Raw genomic sequence first — 23,399 nt, 5'->3', positions numbered from 1 at the left:
TGATTATGCTCGGATAATTTTAAAGTGTGTTGATGGGTAGGGAGGTGATAGGATTAAGCAGTGACTAATACAACATGCATCGATATAACAACTGAGTTAATAAAGTAGTGGTAGTGTTTAGGATATCAAGAAATTCAGTGAAGAACTGTGGGATTAGATGATAGAAGCGTAGGTTATGAAGGTATTACGACAGTGCAAGAGAAATTGCAGAGTCCCAAGAAAAAAAACGAAAAGGGAAAGGACAAGTAGTAGCATTCTTTCATTATGACAGGAGCAGCAAACGATACCCTTGTTGGTATCTTAGGAGTGGTAATATTTAAGGTATTGGGAAACTACTTAAGGATAGAATTCAGTAATGACTTTTTGGGGTAAGTCAGCATGGCTTTGTGAAGAATAGATGTTGCTTTAGTAATTTGCTGACTTTTTTAAGATGAAGTGACACTCAAGTTGGATAAAGGGAAATATGGATCAGGCTACGCCACAATACTGCTGAAACTTGCACAATTATAGCTTAGTATTGACGATGTCGTTTGTTTGAAAATATCTGACTACTTAGAATCCTGTCTAGGAGACTTAAAGAACCTTAATAAGAACTTTTCAACTACAGCTGAGTTAGCCTGTCTCATACAGAGAGCAGGAGGATTTTCTCTCTGAAACTCGTGTTTTTTCATGCAGGACAGAAATGGACAATGCACTGGCCTCATTAAATCATATTTATTCCGACTGTAATTAACAACCCAGCCTAATAACAACTCTATACTTGGAAAAGACGTAAGACGTTGCTAAGAATTGAAAGGACACCACATTGAAGCTAATATAATTTACAACAGAAGGGTGCACATGATGAATGAGATCAATAAGAGGAAGAATGATACACTCATCAAACAGTGTGTGTAGGTTAGAGCAGAATTTAGAGTACATGTACATGGCACATTAGAATCCACAGTTCTGTACTTGTGTCATTATTTAATTTGTACATTATTGATTTAGGAAATGATTTGAAAGAGAGAGAGAGAGAGAGAATACCTGGTTTCTTCCTAATGATGTAAAACTTGGTATCGAAATAATAAATAAGGGTGGTAGTATTGAGATTCTGTATTTGGATTTGGTTAGACGGACAGTATTTGCAATGGATAATGGCTTTCTTTGAATGTCGCAAAGTGTAAAATTGGGCTTCTTAGAATGAAAACTCTGCAAACTGTGTATGATATTAATGAAACTGGACTGTGAGAAATAGACAATCCCTAGCTATGTCTAGAAAGAGACATAACTCAGGATTTAGGCGTAACGATTTTGATATTTAAGTTCAGAGGGAACATTTCAAAAGTAGGCAAATATCTCGAAGGAAAACTTGGATGTCGAAAAACGCACACTTAACTAAGGAGGTTATTTTCCATCTTTAAAGGCCTTTATTTATGTGACCAAATCTTGACTACTTCGTACAGGTGGGCGCCCACCCAAGGCTTTCTACGTTCCATGTGCTGCGCACACTCTCAATTTAATGATCAACGATACAGCAAAAGTAAATGCAGATACAATTAGGTTTTTTGCAACTGTACAAGAAATATATAATTTTTTTCATCATCTCCAAAGCATTGGACAATTCCTTTGAAATTTATATCAAATATAACATTAAAACAGCCACTGGAAACTCGCTGGAAAAGCAAAATTAAAGCAATTCGCCTTCTACGTTATCAATTAGGAGAAATTTATGACGCGCGTTTTGAATTTTTAAATAATGACAACTTAGATATACTTAGTAGAAAGTCACAATTCATACAGACATGTCACGCGAACGTGTTACCTTAGCTACCTAACAGGTACTAACGTTTTTTGTATTCTTAAACCTTTTTTGCATTTATCATTTTTTTGTACTGTGCAACCCTTAAAAAAGCTAGTCAGTTACTAGCGAAACCGGTAGGCAATATTGTACGAACATACGTACGAATTGAAAATCTATGGTCAGTTTATCAATAAGTCTTATATTTTTTAATGACAACTTCAATAAAGAAATTCAAAATGAAGCACAGGTTTTATGTCTTAAAATCAAAGACTATAAATTCATCTGCTCTTTAATAATTTGGCACGATTTGCTTAACAGAATAAATCCAATTAGTAAAGCTCTTCAGGATAAAAATATGAATATATCACTAGTCTTAAGATCCACTGGAAATTTAAAAAAATTCATATCAGAATATGAATCAGATACAAATTATAAAAAAGTTCTTGAAATAGCAAAACAACTAAGTGAAGACATGGATGGAGAAACAGAGTTTAAATCTGTATTAGAAGTTCGACAACGGAAAAAAAAACGTCAGTTTCAATACGAACATCCTGATGAAGAGCCACAAACACCAGAAGATAAATTTAAAGTCAACGTATTTTGTACACTTTTGGATACTGCATGGACTTCGTCAAACGAACCTTTTGAACAACTTAAAACTCACGTTGATAATTTTGGTTTTTTTGTATAGACTTTTCCAAATTAATAATGAAGAGAAGAAAAAAACTGCGACTACTTAGTTCTTTTGAAAAAAAGGTAACAATAAAGATATAAATGCCATGGAAAACTCTTTGACGAGACACAAACTTATACAGATATTTTTCGAGACGATACTTCAATAATTGAAAATCCTCTCGATATTCTTAAATATATTGTGTCGAATAATTTATCTTTTCGGAATTTTGCAATTGTTTTAAAAATATTATTAACTATACCTGTTAGTATAGCAAGCGGTGAGCGTTCGTTTTGGAAACTTAAATTAAGACTTATTTAAGAACATGTATGTTACAAACAAGGCTTGAAAGTCTAGCATTAATAGCTATTGAAAATGATATATGTGAAAACTTAGACATTAAGAATATTATAGATAATTTTGTTAATATCAAAACTAGGAAATTTAAATTTTAATTAATAAAATGTTTTCAAGAACAAATGTGTAATTTAATTTTTTACTTGTAAACTCTTTCCATACGATTATGACAAAAATAAAAATGAATAAATAAATTGCCATTTGTTTTTTGACGCCCATTTCGGCTTTGCAGGTGAGCGACGTCCAGCCTAGCGTCGGTCCTGGGTGGGGATATGACAGAAACATGCATTATCAAAAGGTTTTTCATGTAAATGCTCAAGAAATTTTCTAGCACTTGATTCTACAATAGATTACAAGCGTTTCGAAAGTTGTCCATGCACTGGTATGATTATCAACGGCATGAGGAATAGCGTTTTTGCTTGGAGAATGGTTGTCAGAAGTTGTGGTCCTGAATACTTTTTTTTTTTTTTTCAGAAATGAGTTTAAGAAGAGATTTGAGAGGCGTCTAAAAATGGTTAGTTTTGATCCTGCGATGAACGTTTTGGCTTCATGCGAAAAAATAAATAAACATCCACGAATGCCTTTTATTACTCAATAGTTAACAGGCAAGGCCATTTTAGCCCTATCTAACTTTTGGAGAGTTGAGGGTTAGCTGGTCTACTGATTTAAGCACCATTCAGTGAAGAGACAGCCTGTCTCTTCACTAAATGTTGCTGTCAGCTGTCTTAGACAGCTGACAAATGCTGCCCTGTCCTGTTATGGTCACTAATACTAACACTATATATACACCCTCTATTCAAAAAGAAACCGAACTTTTCGAAAATAGAAGAAACTAGTGGCGCCACCTGTTGTACGTTTTTGTTGTCGAAAGCGGCAACCTTCCTTAGTGTTATGTCAACTGTTTATGACATTTGTTTCATTAGAAGCCGAGTTATAGTGCCCAGAGTGACAGTGTGTTTTGACGAACGGTCGGAAAATGAGTTTCAAACAGAGAGCTGTGATTGACGTTTGTGTTAAACTTGGTATACGTTTTACCGAAACGCATCCAATGCTTCAAAAAGCATACGGTGATGAATGTTTATCCCGTACTCAAGTTTACGAGTGTTTTAAGCGATTTCAAAGTGGTAGTAAAACGCTTGAGGACGATGAAAAGCTGGATCATTCAAAAGCTGGACTGAGCGAAGTTAACATCCAAAAAGTGCGTGATTTCATGAAAGAAACCCGAAATCGTCGTGAGATTGATTGAAGATGAATTGGGGATTCCATACTCAACTGTACACAACATTTTGTCTGAGAGTTTGGGCCTTTGTAAATTGAATTAGCGATTTGTTCGCCATAAGTTGACCGACGACCAAAAAATGTATCGAATTGAATACTGCAATCACCTCGTTAAGACCGCTCGTAAGGACTCAAACTTCCTTGAAACGTAAGAAATATGTAACTGGTTGTTGCTATAATCCAAGGGTAATAAGGGAGAATGTAGATAGCATGTATTGGAAAATTAACACTATGAGTGAAGGTCAAGCAATTATTATGGGGGATTTTAACTTTGGGGACATAGATTGGGGGAAGGAATGGTCACAAGGAACAAAGAAAATGGAGTTTATACAGTTGTTAAGAGATGATTACCTGAGACAGCATGTGATGGAAGGGACGAGATTCTAGAGTGTTAGATCTGATCATAACATCGGAGAACATATCAAGTAATTTAGTTACAATGTATCCACTTGGGGAAAGCGATCATGTGGTCTTGACCTGGGAGATTGTAAGATGTGCTGAATATTCTATTAATAATGGGTATATGTGGAATTACAAGGCTGGTGATTATGACAAGCTGAGAAGTCAGCTTTCAGCTGTGCTATGGCATGAGAATTTCAAGGGGGAAGATGTTGATGGTGCGTGGGAGATTCCCAAGGAGTATTTGAAGAAAGCTGTATCAGACTGTATTCCCAGAGTCAGAAGGAGAAATCAAGTAGGAGTAAAATGGATGAATAATATTATTAAACAGGAGTTGCAGATAAAGAAAAGGTTGTGGAGGACGTATAAAGAAAAAGGTGATGAGCGTTCCAATGAGCAATACAAGCAAAGAGAGTAACCTGTATGGTAAGGAAAGCCAAAGCTAATTATGAGAGGAAGCTAGCTGATGAATCCAAAAGAAACCTTAAACAGTTCTTTCACTATGTGGCTAGTAAAAGGAAGAATATCCATGGAAAGATTACTTTAAAAAGCGTTGATGGTAGGGAAATTACAGAAGCTAATCAAATAGTTGGGTTGCTTAGTGATCATTTCGCAAAAGTGTACCATCTTGGTAGTGATAGTGCAGTGTCAAATGTGCCATTCACTGATGAGAGTCTAGAGATTGACGAAATTGAGGTGCTTAATATATTAAAGAACCTTAATGCTAAAACTGCCATTGGGTTAGATGGCATATCGGCCCATGTGTAACGAGAATGTGCAAGAGAATTAGCGACTCCTTATTGCACAAGGGAAGCTCTAAGAGTGAGGTTGCAAATTATAGATCAATGAATATATCTGGAGTGGTGGTTAAGATTTTGGTTAAATTGGTAAAAATTAGAATTCAGGACTGGGTGGACAGCAATATGATACTTTATAAGGGCCAACATGGTTTTGTGAAGGGTAGGTCTTGCCTAAGTAATTTGCTTACTTTCTATAATAAAGTAACGGAGTTGGATAAAGGAAATCCTTACTCAGTGATACTGCTTGACTTTGTAAAGGCTTTTGACAGGATTCCACATGGAACTCTGTTACATAAATTAGAGCAAATGGGTATGGATCCGAAGATGGTGATTTGATTAAAGGATGGCTGGTGGACAGATATCAAAGAGTGGTTTACGGAGGAGCTGAGTGCAGGAAAAGGCAAGTGACTTGCGGTGTACCTCAGGGCTCAGTGCTTGGTTCTCTATTGTTTAATTTGTACGTCAATGATATTGGAAATACCTTGAATGGAAAATCCACTTGTTTGCTGATGACGCAAAATTGGAAGAGCGATAATCAATTCAAATGATGTAAATATCTTACGGGATGACAAATAGGCTGACGGTATGGACTAAGGTACATGACTGCCAGTTCAACGTGGCTAAGTGTAAGGTGATGCACTTCGGGAGGATGACATCGCATGCTGTTTACTATATTAACAGAACTGAACTGCAAGAAGTTGATGACACAAGAGACTTGGGAGTTATTGTGGACAGAGAACTTAAGTTTAAAGGGCATATTGCAAAGATTGCCAAAAATCACATCAAATTACATGGTTGTTGAGGAACACACTAACAAACAGGGATAGGGAGGTTATTGTTCCACTCTATAAGGCATTAATAAGGCCGCATTTGGACTGTTGTACAGAGATCTGGTCGCCAGGATTTCTTGGTGATGCGGAAGTGGTGGAGAGGATTCAGAGGCGGGTTACAAAGATTGTTGCAGGTCTGTGGGATGTTCCCTATGAGGATAGATTGATGATCTGTGGGCTCCAAAACGTAGAGAGATAGACGACGTAGGAGAGGAGATATGATGATAGAGGTATTTAAATTGTTAAAGGGGTTTTACAGGATTGGTACTGATGATATTTTTAAGACCAGTGCAGGAAGTGAGAGAACGAGGGGCCATCCCTGGAGATTGTGTAAGGGTGTGGTTAACAAGGGTGTTAGGACTAGATTTTTTACTTGGGGGGTTGTGAATGGGTGGAATGCTTTGCCAGAGGTGGTTGTGAATGCTTCAAATGTGGATGAATTTAAGGAGAGGTATGACAGTATTGTGTAAATAATGGTTAGTGTGTCAATGTCGGGTATCCCGCGATGAGTCTTTTGACTCCATGGAGACACCGTTAAAATAATAATAATAATAATAATAATATGTTGAACCTATATACAGTATATATATATATTTATAGTCTGAAATAATGTTGGTTTTAAGGTCGATTTTCTTCTGTTTACGGTACGATAAATCCGAGTTTCAAGTAATAAAACGCTTGCCTGTGCCAGCGATCGAGTAACTCAGGAACAGGTAGAAGAAAGATTAAATTTTTTTTTTTTTTTTAGTTGATGACTAGAATTGAACTTAAGTCCTTCTTCCACTTCCACTGAGTTATGCAGGCTACTTTTATTCAATAATAATAATAATAATAATAATAATAATAATAATAATAATAATAATAATAATAATAATAATAATAATAATAATTAATTATTATAATAATAATAATAATAATAATAATAATAATAATTATTATTATTATTATTATTATTATTATTATTTATTTATTTTTTAAATTGCAAAGATAGATCGTTGCTGAATCTCAACAAGAAATTGAATTAACTATGAGGCCCTTAATAAATAAAATAAAATAAAATAAAATAAAAAACAGTTGAGGTAGAGTTCCTGAATAGAGATAACATAATACGAAGTATAACCAGGAGCATCACTTAAATGCGAGGTAACAAGAACTGAGATGTATAATTGCAAAATAAACGCATAATTCCAAAGAAAGACAGCAACTCCCGATGCTAAAACAAAGACGAAGACAAGATTTACCTGAATTATTGACGAACACCAACTTAGCAGTAGAAATATTTCCTCCAAAAACAGTTGCAGAAATGAATTAGTTGATGTATAATGATATAGCTATAGTTCAAAAGAATTTGGATGCACAACTAAACGTTCAACAAACCAACAAGAAGCATCCCAAAATGGAAATTACGTTTGAAATGAAAAATAAAGAATCGTTTAGTAGATATTAGCAATTTGTGGTAGGGAAAACGTAAGAATGTGAGGCTTAAAAATAAAAAGATCAAAAGCAGTCTAGTAAAGCGAAACTATTTTTAAAAGAAGTAGATCGCAAAAGTATCAGAATGAAAACAAAGAATTTTGGCAAAAGTATTTTTTGCAGACAAAAACACACTGACAAAGCATTCATTTCAAGATAAACCATCAACATCCATGCTCTGGAAGCACCTCTGGGATACACAGCAATTGCTTCAGCAGGGATATATTCAAGAAAGAGAAAGCGTGTCTGACACTTGCCAGTCAGAGCAATCACTACAACTGAATGCAATCGAGGGGAATGATGAAAAATCTCCGTAAGGATAGCAAGTACCGAATATGCAGAGATCAAGAAGAGCTCGTGGACTATCTGAATTGTTCTCAGAGCAAATTTGCTTATACAGGCTATAAAGAAAGACATAGCTAGGTTGCAAAATTACACTGGCGCTTGTATAGAAACATGGTTTTTCAATTTGCAAACCCTCATGGAAGCACCCACAATTCAAAAAAGTTAATTAAAATGAAAACGCAAAGACATTATGTGAATTTTAGAAAAATCTAGATCTCAAACATAATATACTTCGCCAGGAACAGCATAAGTTTATCTCAGCAATATGCTCATATTTTATAATAATGTCACAACAGAGTTGGAGAAAGGGAATTGATACACGATGATACTGTTGGACATTGCCAAGGCATTTGATAGGATACCACATAAAATGTTGTTGCACAAATTAGATAATATGAGACTGGATTATATACTATTAATTTGGACAAGTGGATGATTTACAGACAGCTATCAGAAAGTGGTATATGAGAGATATGAATCTGTCAGATTCAAGGTGAACCGTGGTGTGCATCACGCATCAGTCCTTGGACCATTGCTGCTTAATCTATACATGAATGATATTGGAAAGTGACTGACAGGAGATCATCAGTCGTTTGCTGATGATGAAAAAATAGGCAGGGAAATCAGAAATGCTACTCATTTAAAAAATTGGAAGTGGGAGCAAAGGATAGTGATTGCCATTTCAATGTTAGTAAGTGTAAAGTTATGCACTTTGGCGTGATGCGATATCCAACAGCATATTTTATTGGTGGGATTATGCTTGGAGTAACTGACGAGGCTAGAGATATTGGAGTTATGGTTAATAAAGTTGAAGTTCAAGAGGCATATAAGAAAAACCAAATACAACTAAGAGAATAATTGCGATGAAGAAATGAGCATTGACATGCAAGGATGTGGAACTCATTTTGTCTCTTTATAATGTTTTGATACGACTGCATCTGGATTACTATGCCCCGATTTGGTCTGCTGGATGGTTCCAACGAGATAAATAAGCTGTGGAAAGGCTGCAAAAAAGAGATAAAGATATCAAGATTACAGAATGCAGATTACGAGGAGAAATTGGGAGAATGTGGACTGCAAACATTAGTGGATAAGATAGGGGGGGGGTGATATGATAGAGGTCTATAAACTTTTGTGAGTGCGTATCAGGATATCGATTGATAAAATTCTTCATTATATAGATAGTGAGGAGAGGATAAGGGGTATATCGTGGAAGTTAAATTTGTGTTCAATTAAGAAAGGGGTGAGAGCTAGATTTTTCTCTTATACTCGTAGAATCGTTAGTGAGTGGAACAGTTTGCCTTGTGAAGTAGTGAGTACATCTAGTGGGAATGAGTTCAGAAGACTGACACTGTATGTGATGTATGGCCTTTCTCGAAGGAAAGGTTTCCTGGAGGTCTAATAATAATAATATGTCAGTCATCACTACAGTTGAAAATAACAATATGCGTGGTTTTTTGAGTGGCAATAGCAGGATAGAAGAAAATTGCATGAAAAATGGACGAAATATAGATTTATTGGAGATTGATATTCAATGAATTACAAATGTGCAACAGTAGTTATAATTGTCATAGAAGCGCTAGGAGCAATACTAAAAGTATTTATGAAACATTTTTAAAAACTGAGCATCCCAGATATTACATCGCGTCTGTCTACTTAATTTTACAATATTATTAGGAATATCTCACATTTTACAAGGATGTAGTTAGTTTCTTGACCTTTGGATAAGGCCATAATGGAAACATCTACTAGTCAAAGTGATTATGTTGGTACATCTTTCTTGTTACTCTTTAACTATGAAGGCTGTTAAATAAATATTAAAAATCAGCTAAAGCCCTTTATTCCCCTATAGGGATTACGTGAGGCCGTTTTAGCCCTATCTAACTGTTGGAGACTGAGTGGGCAGTTCAATGTCCTCGAGTTTGTTGAATATAGAAATACAAATTAGAATCGATAATATAAAAATAATAATAATAATTGATATTTTTAATGATACATTTAAACTGCTGTTTCACATATGCAAGTGCTTAGTTTCTCTATAAATTGAATCTGAAATAAATGAATTTTTTTGACATCTAAAATAAGAAAATATGTGAATGTTAACTATATAGCTAAACAAGAATGTGGACTTTAGAAAGTTTTTTACCTTGGGTATAATATATGTTAAAGATACTAAGTTATTTTAAATATAATCCTGGTTTTTTTACTCCATTTCTCAAGTAAGCAAACAGACAAGTCAGTCAAGTTTGTGCTTGCAAATGTTGCAAGTCTAGCTGACCCTGCACTTAGTGCAAGTCCAAGGCATCTCGTGGTAAAAAAGGTAAAAAACTTTCTGCATCTATCTCTCACCTGAGATTTTTATTTAATAAGGTCAAAGCACCTTATGGTAACTTGTGTTGGTAAAATATTTATAAGCTCTGTATTATTTAAAACTTAGTATTTCTTAGCCTGGCTCCCACTGATGAGACCTCAATAAAGGTCGAAACCCGTCTGGGTAGTGGCCCCCTTGCCTTTAATACATAGCATCATACATCTCCTCCAGGAGATGTGCTTTGCATTAAGGGTAAATATTAAGAATAGTGACCAGAGCTTAATCTACCTTTACCACGAGTTGCCTTGGACTTGCACTACGTGCAGGGTCAGCTAGACTTGCAGCACTTGCAGGCGCAAACTTGACTGACTTGTCTGTTTGCTTACTTGGGAAATGGAGTAAAAAAAAAAAAAACAGGGTTATATTTAAAATAACTTGGTGTCTTTAAGAATATGGACTATTTGAACTGGAAGAATTGCCCCTGTGTTTTAACATGAGCACAGCACAGAAAGTTTCTTTCGTTCTTTTTTTAAATCGTTTAAGTGTGCGTGTGTGTATTTTATTTTATTATTATTGTTTTATTTATTTTTTTTTTTTGGCGGTTTTATGCTCCATTGCTTGTAAACTAATTGGCCATGCGTAATGAAATACTGAGAGTTGTTCCGTGTATTTTGAACATGGTTGTAGTTCAGCTGGTTGTTGTTAGTAGTTCATTAACTATGTTCTTTGTTATTTCGTGATGGAATTGGTTTAAGAGAATAGGCGTACACGTATACTGAATTGTGTTTGTATACGAAATATAGTTTGTACATGTGATGATATTGTGAAGAGCAATGAATGCCGCAACATGGATCAGGAACAGAACATCAACACTTTACTCAGTATGGGGTTTGTTAACGTGAATGAAATTAAGAGGGCTCTTCGTTTGAGCAAGAATGATATCAACGAAGCAGTAGCAATTCTTACAAATGAACATCCAAATATCGATTACAGACTAGGAGAAGGAGATGTAGAAATGAAAGATGTACCTACGAGCCAGGCTGTTGTGCCTAGTGCACCACCACCATATGAAACGATAAGTCAGATTCAGGTATCGAGATGGTAGTTTTATTTCAATCCTCTGTTGAATCCAGTTTTACCTCATGTTGAATTGCGGAGGCGAACTGTGCGTGTCCCATAAAATGTATGGATATGTTTATCGTATAATAAAGAGACCAGCTTTCCCCCTCACAAAAAAAAAAAAAAAACTATTTCGAGACTACCAAATGCCTTCATCTTCTTGTGAAGTACACCATTACGTAAAATGGATGATTTCGAAAATAAAAACAAGCAAAATACAATTAAAAACGACAATTGTAAAAAAGAAAAAATCGCTTTCTTTACTTAGTAGTAATTCATATTTCAAGTGCGTGTATTGCAACATACATATATGGGCCTATGCGTGGTTACACACACGCTTGCTTACAAACGTACATATGCAATAATTATGCATATTATTTATTTAAAAATGCACAATGTTTCATATATTTAATTAAAGAAAATGTATTAAAAGCTTTATGAACCCTAACTGAATGCATGAATGAAAGTTAAATTTTAAAGTTTTCATAAGATGATTTATATTTAATTTATATGATGAAAGAGACTTATGTAGAAGACATTCCAATTAAAAAATAAAATTTATTTTTACAAAAATGTTTATCAGTTTACATGACCATGCAGTTGATGTGAAGTCAAAAGATTCTGTGCCTAGTTGTGAAGATACTTCTTGTGCAGATTTCTTTTTGCTCATACTTGGGTAAAGGATTAAAACAATAATATAATTTTTTTGTGTAATTTATTCTCTTGGCCATTGTGAGTGTAACTGCATGGTTGAAAGGCAAAAAATTATTAGATGTTAAAAGCATGGGGGGGGGGGCTCATTCTGTATGAAGTTCAAAACAAAAAAAGTTCACTAATTTTTAGTGGAACTCAGTTAACTGGTGAGGTGTATTTAGCAAGATTGCTTCTCCAAACTTGTTTTTTTCACACAATTTTTCTTATTTAACTGTCAGTGAATCAGTACTTTATAACTCTTTTTTTTTTGCAATATTTCTAATAAAAATTACAGTTGTTTAGTTTCTTTCAGTGGAACTTGTGTTAGGAAGATCAAGTGTGGTTTGCAAGACCTGATTTGCCTGATCGTCAGATTGAGTATAATATTCTGGTGCTCGTCTAAATGCATGATTGCAGATCTGCCCATAACATGAAATACGAGCAAGCACTCCAATATATTTTTGGTTGAGATAGAGGAGAAAGTTGATCTTTCTGATGTAGAGAGTAAGTGTTTCTACAACGAGTGCAGAAACATTACTAACTTGTGAACTGGATGAAAGGAGACCTGCAGATTTCCAGTAGAAGTCTGGATAGCTTTTTTTTTTTTTTTTTTTAAATACATTTTTGAACATAAACAATACAAACCCTAAAATTGAGAGAATATTTCAGAGTCATTCTTAGTTAATCTTGCAGACACTTTATGCTTCAAAGAAACTCTTTTACATCAAGAACTGCTGCATTTTAAATCAATTTTCAAGTGGAAAATGAATTTAACATGGATATAATAGTTATATGGTTATAACTTGAATTTTATTTATGAGATGATAAAATGCATGGCCTCCATCCTTGTTTTCCTCAAGAGGGCAGTTTAAGAGTTCAGTTCCTTATTATCAGGAATTTTTATGAATGCTATTCAGGCTTCTTCAGATGTCCTTCTATTTTGTTTACTTGTTAGTGATGTTTCTCTGCTTTCTGAAAGATTAGTTTTTTTTTTCTTTATTCCACCCAGAATTATATTTTGGCACTTTCACTTAGTCTTTCATATTATGGTCAGTTGGGTAGATCTGCAATGGTAAGCATAGATAAGAGCAGCACCAGGATTACATCAATTTTCTTAAATCAGAGAAATTAGGTCTTATAGACTGCTCTATATTTCCAGCCACCAGGTTCATTGGAAAATTATTAAAAAATTTTAGTAATTTTCAAAGTTGCAAAACACTAATCCTCACTGTAATTTAAATAAGAATAATTGCCACTGCATACTATCTCTGTTTTAGGAAATAATCATGCTAAATACACATACTGATGCAGTTATTTTTATTTATTTATTAATTGCAATGTGTTCTACTACAAATTATTATTATTTATATATATATATATATATATATTTTGTAGGCTTAAGCTCCTGCCCCCCCATATTCTATTCTGTGTTTTTTAATATTCTTTATTTTTTACACAATTCAAAAACTCTGGTCTGAAGGCAGAACATTGAAAATTTTCAAGCCATTTCTTCCATTAATGAAGCAGTGGCCTCACACTAAGCATTGAAATTCAGCTTTTACCTAAAGACGACATCCATGCAACATCCATGCCTATGCCATTATTCAGACATAGTCTGTTGGTTGGAGAGTGGATATTCTGTTTCACTAGGCCAGTTGGACTGGCTTAAGTACTTGCACTGACAACAAAGGTACTGCATTTCCTATATACAAGAGATGCATTATACTTATTGACCATCTACTGCTGTCATTATAATGTATAGGTACTATATTGAAATATTAGTAATCTGTATTAATGTTACTGGTCTGATATCATTATGATATGAGACAAGTAAACTGTATAAAGAGGGTGTGAGTAGGGGAGTGAGAGGCAGGTTTTTTTCGTGCAGAGTTGTGAATGATTGGAATGCCTTGCCTGAGAGTGTGGTGTCTGCAAGGAGTTTGAATGTGTTTAAGACCCGGTATGATGAGATGTGTGTGAGATAAAAGGACCTCCTAGATGAGTCTTTGACTCCATGAGGTCTTGTTTAATAATAATAATAATAATAATAAGTAACCTAAGGACGAAATAAATACCAGGTTAATGTTGTGCACAGACATAAAACATAAAATACTCCAAGAACTAGTGCACTTATCTACCTACCTGTATTATTGTGATATATAAAAGTTAATAATATACTTGACTGCAAATGTGAAGATTTTGTTAGATCAGACAAATGGCTTAGAAAGTTATTGATCAGTGATTCCAAAATTGAGGATAAGTCTTAAAAAAAACTGGCCACAATACTGATCAGCAGAACAGAGTATTAATTGATTGCCAGTGACATAACTTGGAACTTTTCACATGGATAGTAGCAGGATATATTATTATGTGACACCTCCAAGGAGTCCAAAGACTCATCGAGGGAAGACACCCACTCTACAACTCTCTGCCTCCACTAGCTACAGTGACATTATCTACACCAATGCCATCTACTGCCCACCACCATTAGTATTTTCACAGACAATCACAAGCAACCAAGCCCACGATGGGATTCGAATCCCGCAGCCTTTTGACTGCCACTTGGCCAGCCAGGCCAGCATATATCTATGAAGCTTAACACTACAAAGAATAGTGAAGTGAATGTCATTAAAATATTGAACATACTGATCTCTGTTGCCTCTGCCTGGAAAGTAGGCAAGACCTCAATGCCAAATCTCACACTATGTCCCAAGTATAATAAGAATAAAACCACTCATGAAAACTTAATTATGAATTGCTGACCATCTGCTTCATATAAGGCAACAACAAAAGCTTAATTTTATAATTCAATTCATTTATGACATATACATATAGTGCCTGTGCTAATATTTTGAGGAAGCAATGTAGAATATTAAAACATTACTGTTATGGTAACTACCATGTTGGGAGAAATCTGCTGGAAAAAAAAAATTAAGATTTGATTCTAATTACTGATTAGGAAAAAATAAAAGAGAATAACAATTAAAAAATTAAAAATTAAAAAGTGTTGCAAATATTAGATGTTACAGGCATTGCAAGCCTTTCCAACTAACAAGCTGTGGATTCAGATTGAGAGCATGGATATTTGTGAATGTCTAGGTGGGAGATAAATTTCATTGCTTGTTGTGAGACACTGCTTCACTTACTGAAGGTCTTGAAATAAAAAGTTCCATGTTTAGTATCTGGAGCAGTGTTTCTGGATTATGTAATAAATTAATAAAAAATATTATAACATAGAAAATACAATACAAAAAAAAATGCCTTAGCCAACTCAGAGTACTAATGTACCATAAGTTAACTTTTTGTGGATGAAAGTTACTTAAACAAAAACAATATATACTTTATTTTTATTTTATTTTTTATGGTGTTATTCTGGTTTGAATACTCCCTTTCTAATAGGTATACTACTGTAAGAGAAAGTGTATGTTGCAGCTATTGTTGTTTTTATCTATCAGTGAATTCATAAAAGTGAGGAACAAATATCAAAACTAACAGAAACATAATGAAAAAATTTTCAAATTATTTTCTTGCTTTCATATTTTTCAATGGTACACTGCAGGATAGTACTTATCTGCTTATGAAATAATTCTGATAACCTTGTGAATTCTTAATTGTAATGGTGAATCAAGTTGGTGTTGGAGTACTTAGCCTTTTTTTAAAATTTTTTCACGATTTTTTTTTTTTTTTTTGTTACATGCAGTAATTCTTATTTCATTTGTTTCAATAACAGAATTGCTTCATAATGTTCAGTAGGGAAAAAAAAAGCATTTTGCTTTTTGTTTTCTATTAACATTGAAGAAGCAAAATAATTGTAGGAAATTACCAATTGATTTCTAGTCAGCAGCACTAAGCTGTCTAGATCATTTTATAAATTGGAGAATATGGGATTGGATTATAAAATATTAGTATGTATAAGAGGATGGCTGACTGGCAGATATCAAAAAGCAGTATACAGAGGATGTGAGTCTGCAAGATTTAAGGTAACCAATGGCATATCACAAGGATCAGTCCTTGGTCTACTGTTATTCAGTCTGTACATTAATGACATTTGGAAGGATTTGACAGGCAACATACAGTTATTTGCTGGTGATGCAAAGATAGGTATGGTAATCAGGAATACTGCTGATATGCAGTACTTGCAGAATGATTTGAATAAACTAGAATTGTGGGCATGGGAAAATGGATATCAGTTCAATATTAGTAAATGTAAAGTGATGTCCTTTGGCGTGATTGGATATCAAATATTGTATTATATTGGTGGCATTATGCTAGAAGAAGCTGATCAGGCTAGGGATCTTGGAGTGTTAGTAGATAGAAAGTTGAAGTTCAGGGACCATGTAGCAACGATTGCAAATACAACTCAAAAAATAATTGCAATAGTGAAACAAACTTTCACATGTAAAGATAAGGGTGTCATTTTGCTTCTTTAAAAGACCTGGATTAGACCTCACTTGGACTATTATGTGTATATCTAGTCTCCTGGTTTCCATTGTGATTATGATACAGTGGAGAGAGTGCAAAGGAGAGTGTTAAAAATGATATCAGAATTGTGGAATACTGATTAAAGACAGGTTGAGAATTTGTAGACCACAGACACCAACAAACAGGAGAAAGAGGGGTGATATGATTGAGACTTACAAACTTTTCAATGGGTCATACAGGATTTCAGTTGATGGAATTTTTCATTTTATGAGAAAAAGGTGGAGAAAGGACAGGAGCACATCCTTGGAAGCTGAGAATGAATGCTGCTAAGAAGGAGGTGAGGACTAGATTTTTCTCTCATGGAGTGGTGCATGATTGAAGTGGATTGCTATTGGATCTTGTGTGTGCAAGCAGTATGAATGAATTCAAGAACAAGTATGATAGCAGGTGATTGTAGTATGTGGCCTCCTTCAATGAGTCCCTGACCCCACTGGATTCTACTTGAATCTGAAGTAGAATAAATATGTATTCTACTTCAAAGAAATTACATGTATACAAAAGTATATAAACAAAATTAACACTATAATACAAACTTTCTACAATAGGTATAATTGATATATGCAAAAGAATAACAATATTTTTTTAATAACAGTATTAGTATAATAACAGTATTAGTAATAATCTTTATTGGTCTTCCAGAATAGTTACACTTTTTTTTTTAACACCATGATATACAAAAGTTTCATTGCCGAGTACTTTTTTGTTACTTTAAGTAGAATTAATACATTTAATTAATAATAATTGTAATAATAATTTTCTTTTTTCCAATAACAAGGTTTATTATCATACAGAGTATTTACATATATATAATAAAACGTGTTGTTATATTTTCTGGTTAGTACAAAGAATCAGTGCAGAGCGCAGTAATTAATTTTTTTTTATACAGATATGAATATACATTTTTTTAACTAGCTAAATATTTATACATTGTATACATTATTACAATACAGTGAACAGCACACAATTCGCTAAAAAAAATAATAATAATAATCGGCTAACACCTTTTATTTCTGTATAGGGAGTAGCTGGCCCATGGCTATCACTAATTTAATCACCACACACAGTTAAGAGATGGCTAACAAGTGCCGCCATCTCATGGTCCTAACACAATATTTTTAATGTCTGAAAATAGTGTGGGTTCAATGGTCGATTTTCTTGAGTTTATGGGACAAAAAACCTGAGTTTCTGGGAGAAAAAACTTGCTTGCTTGTGCCAGAGATAAGACTAACTTGGGAACCAGTCAAAAAAAAGGCTTAGAAAATGTTTCTCTAGTCGGCAACTAGATTTGAATCTGCATCTTCCTTCATGCAGTCAAGCACTATGGAGTGCAAACGGCACTTCCACTGAGCTACACAGGCTCACACAATTCACTATATAATTCGATAATATTAGTAATAATGGAAGAATTTTATATAAATATTCATAATTTTTTCTGCATATTGTTATTTGTATTTATATTTCGATAGTGTATTTTATATATTATGTATTTAGTATTCATATATTTTACAACATATAATTTAGTAATAATGATAGTAATAATAATTTAATATCAATATCGGAGTTTGTTAGTATACAGCATATCTACATATATACTATTAAAACATTTTTGTTACTTTTTATCATTAGAAAATTTCAGTTTACAAATTGCTGAATATGTTTATGATAGACCTGTCTCTTTGTTCAGGTGGCATTTCTGCTCTGTTCCCTGAAGCTTCTGCTGAGCTTATCTGAGAAATAATAATATTAATAATAAAAATAAAGAAGTTACAATGGGCTAAATCTCGTGAGTAAGGAGAATGTGGGACGACCGCCACTGTTGGCTGCCAAAAACTTGTATTGTTAAGGTCCTGTGGGAGGGAGCATTTTCATGGTGGAGTAGCCATTTGCAGCTTCACCACAGTTCTTGTCTTTTGCGACGACTATCTCTCAGCCACCATCAAATGTTGCAGCAGAATCCGAATTGACCATTTGAGACAAATTCTTGGTGCACAATCATCTTAATGTCGAAAAAGATGATCAACATGCTCTTTGTCACACTCCTGACTTGCCTTGCCTTCTTCGGTCTTGGGGAATGTGGACTCTTCCACTTTGATGATTGCCGTTTTTGTCTCTGGGTTGTAGCCATAAACCCAAGTCATGTGATGACCCTTGAGATGAAGGTTGGGTCATCAATGGCCTTTTGGTGAAGATCTTGACAGATGTTCACTCGTTGCTCCTTCTGACCAAAAGGAGCAACGAGTGAACATCTGTCATCATCGTGTGAACAGCGAGATCATCTTTCATGATGATCGCTTGAGCTGCTCCATACGAAATCCTAACTCTGTCAGCAACTTACTGGACGGTGATGTATCGATCTGCATGGATGATCTGTCGAATTTTTTCGACATTTTTGTGGGTTGTGCTGATGGACGGTCATCTCAGCTTCTTGTCCTCCAAAGTGGCTCTGTCTTCTTAAAACATAAGTGCCACTCAAAACCCTGAATTAAGCTCATGGCTTGTTTTCATATGTCTTATGAAGTAATTCAAGGGTCTGTGTGGCAAATTTCTCCAGTTATGCAAAATTTTACAGTTTCCTTTTGTTCTAATCTAATTTCACGTTCATGGCAAAATCGCAGAATGCCACAAATCCATGATAAGAATAATGTACATTACACGAGTTCTGGTGCACACAGCTTAACACCGCATGGCAGGCTGACTCAATGTCTATACCACTGACACCTGGCTGTATAAGATTGTAACTCGATCTGTCGCTGAGTATTTGGCACAGTCCAGTTTCTTTTTTGATAATACTTTGTATATAGTATTAGGATTAGTCACCATGACATTGTGGTATTTGTCAGCCCTCTTCACTTAGATGCCTTTTAATAATTAGTAGGAGTCACTGGCCAGCAAATCTTTGGCTACCCATGGAGATTGAACTGCTCTCTCACTCTCCAAAAGTTAGACAGGGCTAAAATGGTATGGCCAATCTTAGTGTGGGAATAAAAGTCGATAGTGAATAGTCCTTGTTAGCCATCGTGTTACACTTCCAGAGTTACCTTTCGTTCTCTCCCATCATGTCACATATGGAAAACTTTCTTCAGCATGTACTCTATGAAACTCCTTTAGTAACTTATATGGTTCTGTAATATTTCCTCTTTCTTTTTATTTGTCTATTATATTCTCTCTTTTCTGCCTCTCAACTAAACTTTGTAACCCAGAAACCTTCGGTATGTTCTCACAAAGATCACCAGTCACAATTTTAGTTTCCTACCTTTGAATTCTCTCCACCACTTTCTCATCCCCCCAAAACCCAGGTGACCGAATCTGTAATACAGTAGTCCTGATAAGTCTTATAATGGGGAATGTGGGAAATAATAATGTTCCTAACCCTCTGTGTGTTTTTTTTTAACATCCAAGTGATTCTTTGAGCTGCTTTGTCCAGTTTTATAATATGTCCTCTGAACAACAAATTACACGATAACCACAGTAATTAACTTTAATGAAATCAAAGACAGACATTTCATACTGAAAATAACAGTACATCATTAGTGCATAGAAACAAGCAAATCAAAGAAGCAAAAATACAAGGTACCTACAACAATTGGTTTACCAATTGAAAATGTTGTCCCATGCTAGAAATTAGTATATTAATAAATAATATTAAAACTATTTTTGATGATCACATAGAATGAGAATCTCTCAATCTTTTGGGAGAGAGAGACAATCATTCCGATTCAGGTTTGGCCAATGTAAAAGTGCTTCGGAACTTTCTTTGAAAAATGTATTTAAATATGAATTTCAATATGAACACCTTTTCAAAGAAAGTTGCGAAGCCCTTTTATATCGGCCAAACCTGAATAGGTAGGTGCCAAACCTCTTAGTCTGTCATCTACATCTCAACCTTTAACTTAGTAACCTACCAGTAACTTAGCTACCTCTGGCATAGCTGTTGAGGTCATTGGTGTGTGCAAGGCTCCTTATCGTGAAAAACATGGTGGAGATATGATATATTGTAGTAGTAAAAATTTTATTTTTTATTTTTAAAAAGAATTTAAACATGTTTCTGAAGGGCACATAACTTTTTGTAAATGAAAATTAATAAAATAAATGAGAACTTACATTTTCAAGACGATTTCACTACATGCTGATCTGCTTTATACATGTGATGCATTGAATTGAAATAATCCTCTAATTTTTAAAACTGGGTTGTCCAAAACATTCATAAATGCCCTATCTTCAGGTATTTATGCCAAAGGAAATTTTTTATCAGGTGCAACTTTTATCCAAGATAGGCAGTTATTATTATTTTTCTTATTTTGCAGTAGAGTCTTTGACAGTGAAAAAAAAAAAAAAGCTGCTGGTAATGCAACTGGATCACCACAATCGAGTTATTGCAGTGTTGCAAAAAGCAATGTTTTTGAATTGAAATCAAGCATTGCCCTATTTCCCTTTAATCATATACTGCATATACTTAAGTATATGCAGTATATGATATATAGTATAAATTTTAAACACAAATAGCCAAAAAAAATTAAAAATACAGAGGAAGAATAATATTTGGATGGATTGATTTGGTTAGGGGTTGTTCTAGAAGACATATAAAAGAGCCAACCGAATTAGACACCTGACAAAGATACATCAGTTTTGGAAGATAGTTGTTGATAGGACTTGTTGATAGAAATACAATTTTATTAACACAGACCAGTATTTTACAATAAAAACATTTATTCAAACCTACCAGTTTCTCCAGAAAACTGTCTGGCTTTTTCAAGGCATTACGGAGATATGAAAGTTAGTAAATGCAAATTAAAAGGAATATAAAAAACGTTGTAAACCAAACCAGTATCTATGGTTACACGTTTCGCGTGACAGAGATGACTTATTGTTCTTATTCATTATCACGCATGCGTGTTTGTTGTAGACTTGTAATGTGATTACTGGCTAGCTGTAGTTCAGATTGATTGAGAGAGAGGATCAAGTTTTTCCATGAACTGTTTAGAATTACACCCTGATTTCTGTTGAGGTTTCCGCTGGTTATTAGTACTATTGTGGCTTCCTTAAATACACGATGCCTGTAGTCGTCATCGAGATATGGCATGGAGCTGTTTTGCCAATCTATCGTGTGGTTAGACGTGCAGAAATGATGTGCTTAGCACATTATTTCTGCAAGTGGAAAAACATGACGACTACAGGCATCGTGTATTTAAGGAAGCCACAATAGTACTAATAACCGGCGGAAACCTCAACAGAAATCAGGGTGTAATTCTAAACAGTTCGTGGAAAAACTTGATCCTCTCTCTCAATCAATCTGAACTACAACTAGCCAGTAATCACATTACAAGTCTACAACAAACACGCATGCGTGATAATGAATAAGAACAATAAGTCATCTCTGTCACGCGAAACGTGTAACCATAGATACTGGTTTGGTTTACAACGTTTTTTATGTTCCTTTTAATTTGCATTTACTAACTTTCATATCTCCGTAATGCCTTGAAAAAGCCAGACAGTTTGCTGGCAAAACTGGTAGGTTTGAATAAATGTTTTTATTGTAAAATACTGGTCTGTATTAATAAAATTGTATTTCTATTATAAAACGACCAAAAATTTATAATTTAAGGACTTGTTGATATCTACTTGTTTCCTATAGCAAAAGCTATAGGAAACAAGTAGATATTTTTAACTTTGTGGAACTGGCACATTGTTTTGTATACTGCATGGATACTTGTAAGGAAGTGATGATATACATGATAATTTCAAATAAAATTATAAAAATAGTATTTTTTTTTCTTTCAGTAATATAAGACTTATTACTTATGGAAAAGCAGTTATCTAACAAAAATTGATATAATATATAATTTTCTACAAAAACCTTTTTTGTATGTAGTATGATTTAAATAAGATGTTATGCTGTTGCTCTGAATTAATGCAAGGTTAAGTAAAAAAGTGCAACTGAACTGGAGAGTACAACTTAATAATTTTGATCATATTCTGAATGAGATATTCTTGGCTGCTTTTAATGTCAATAATTTCTAAATGCTGTGCCATTTTATTTTAATAGGGAAACAGTAAAGAAACACATAAATCTGAAGAGATTCAAACTAGTCCTCTAGAATTTCCAGCTACAAATCTTTTTGAATTAGAGACAAGAGTATTTACTGATCATTGGTCAATTCCTTACAAGAAAGAGGAGTCTCTTGGAAAGTGCCTTATAAGTGCTATTAGATTAGCAAATGAAGGTATTCTTATTACATTTTCTCTAAATATGCACACATCTCATCTTGATAGTTTGCAAACATTCTTGAAAATAGAGTGAAATGTTTTATCTATATACCCATTTGATTGTTATTATTGTTTGTTATTCTTTTGGCTTTAAATGATTTCTTGGGCTCCTTCAATATGTCACGTAAGAATAATAAAATGTTATAATTTACACTTATGTATGTGCACGCGTGTGTGCGCGCATGCACACACGCACACACACAATGTGTATATATTTTTTATATCAAATCTGCACCTAAAAGGTTGCAAAAGTTATAGCACATCAATGTCATGAGTGAACAAGAGGTACCCTTAGAAAGAAGGTGTGTTATGCTTCTTGAACAGAAGAAAGTTGTAATATGTGGGGAAAACAAAGTAAGGGAGGTGGTTCCAAAAAGAACAGAAATAGATGGATGGTCATTAGGAGAAAAAAAAAAGGAAGGGAAACTGACCAGCAGCTGCTGAATACCTGTATTATTTGAAAAATTGGAGGAATATGTTAATTAGCACAAAAACTCATTTAATTTATAATACATGAAGCTAGAACATGTTAGTTAATAAAATATTCTGAATTCTACATTTGCTGTGTAAACATATTATTAATTGAACCTGT

At 34.2% G+C, this 23,399-nt stretch overlaps 1 protein-coding gene across 1 annotated transcript in view; it reads left to right on the top strand.

Moving 5' to 3' along the window:
• The first annotated feature begins 10,944 nt into the window (after positions 1–10,944).
• The window catches only part of LOC150101143 (ubiquitin carboxyl-terminal hydrolase 24-like), an 824,883-nt gene continuing 812,428 nt past the window's right edge, over positions 10,945–23,399 (top strand). The window contains exons 1-2 of the mRNA XM_090401261.1: positions 10,945–11,339; positions 22,587–22,764. Coding sequence (XP_090257387.1) covers positions 11,097–11,339; positions 22,587–22,764 — 421 coding nt within the window. The 5' untranslated portion in view covers positions 10,945–11,096. The remainder of the gene's footprint in view (positions 11,340–22,586; positions 22,765–23,399) is intronic.

This window comes from Typopeltis vanoorti, chromosome 12, assembly GCF_054136105.1.
Source record: "Typopeltis vanoorti isolate ZY-2024b chromosome 12, IOZ_Tvanoo_1.0, whole genome shotgun sequence".
NCBI lineage: Eukaryota > Metazoa > Arthropoda > Arachnida > Uropygi > Thelyphonidae > Typopeltis > Typopeltis vanoorti.
The sequence above is the reverse complement of the archived record's forward strand: the minus strand, read 5'-3'. Positions and strand labels throughout refer to the sequence as shown.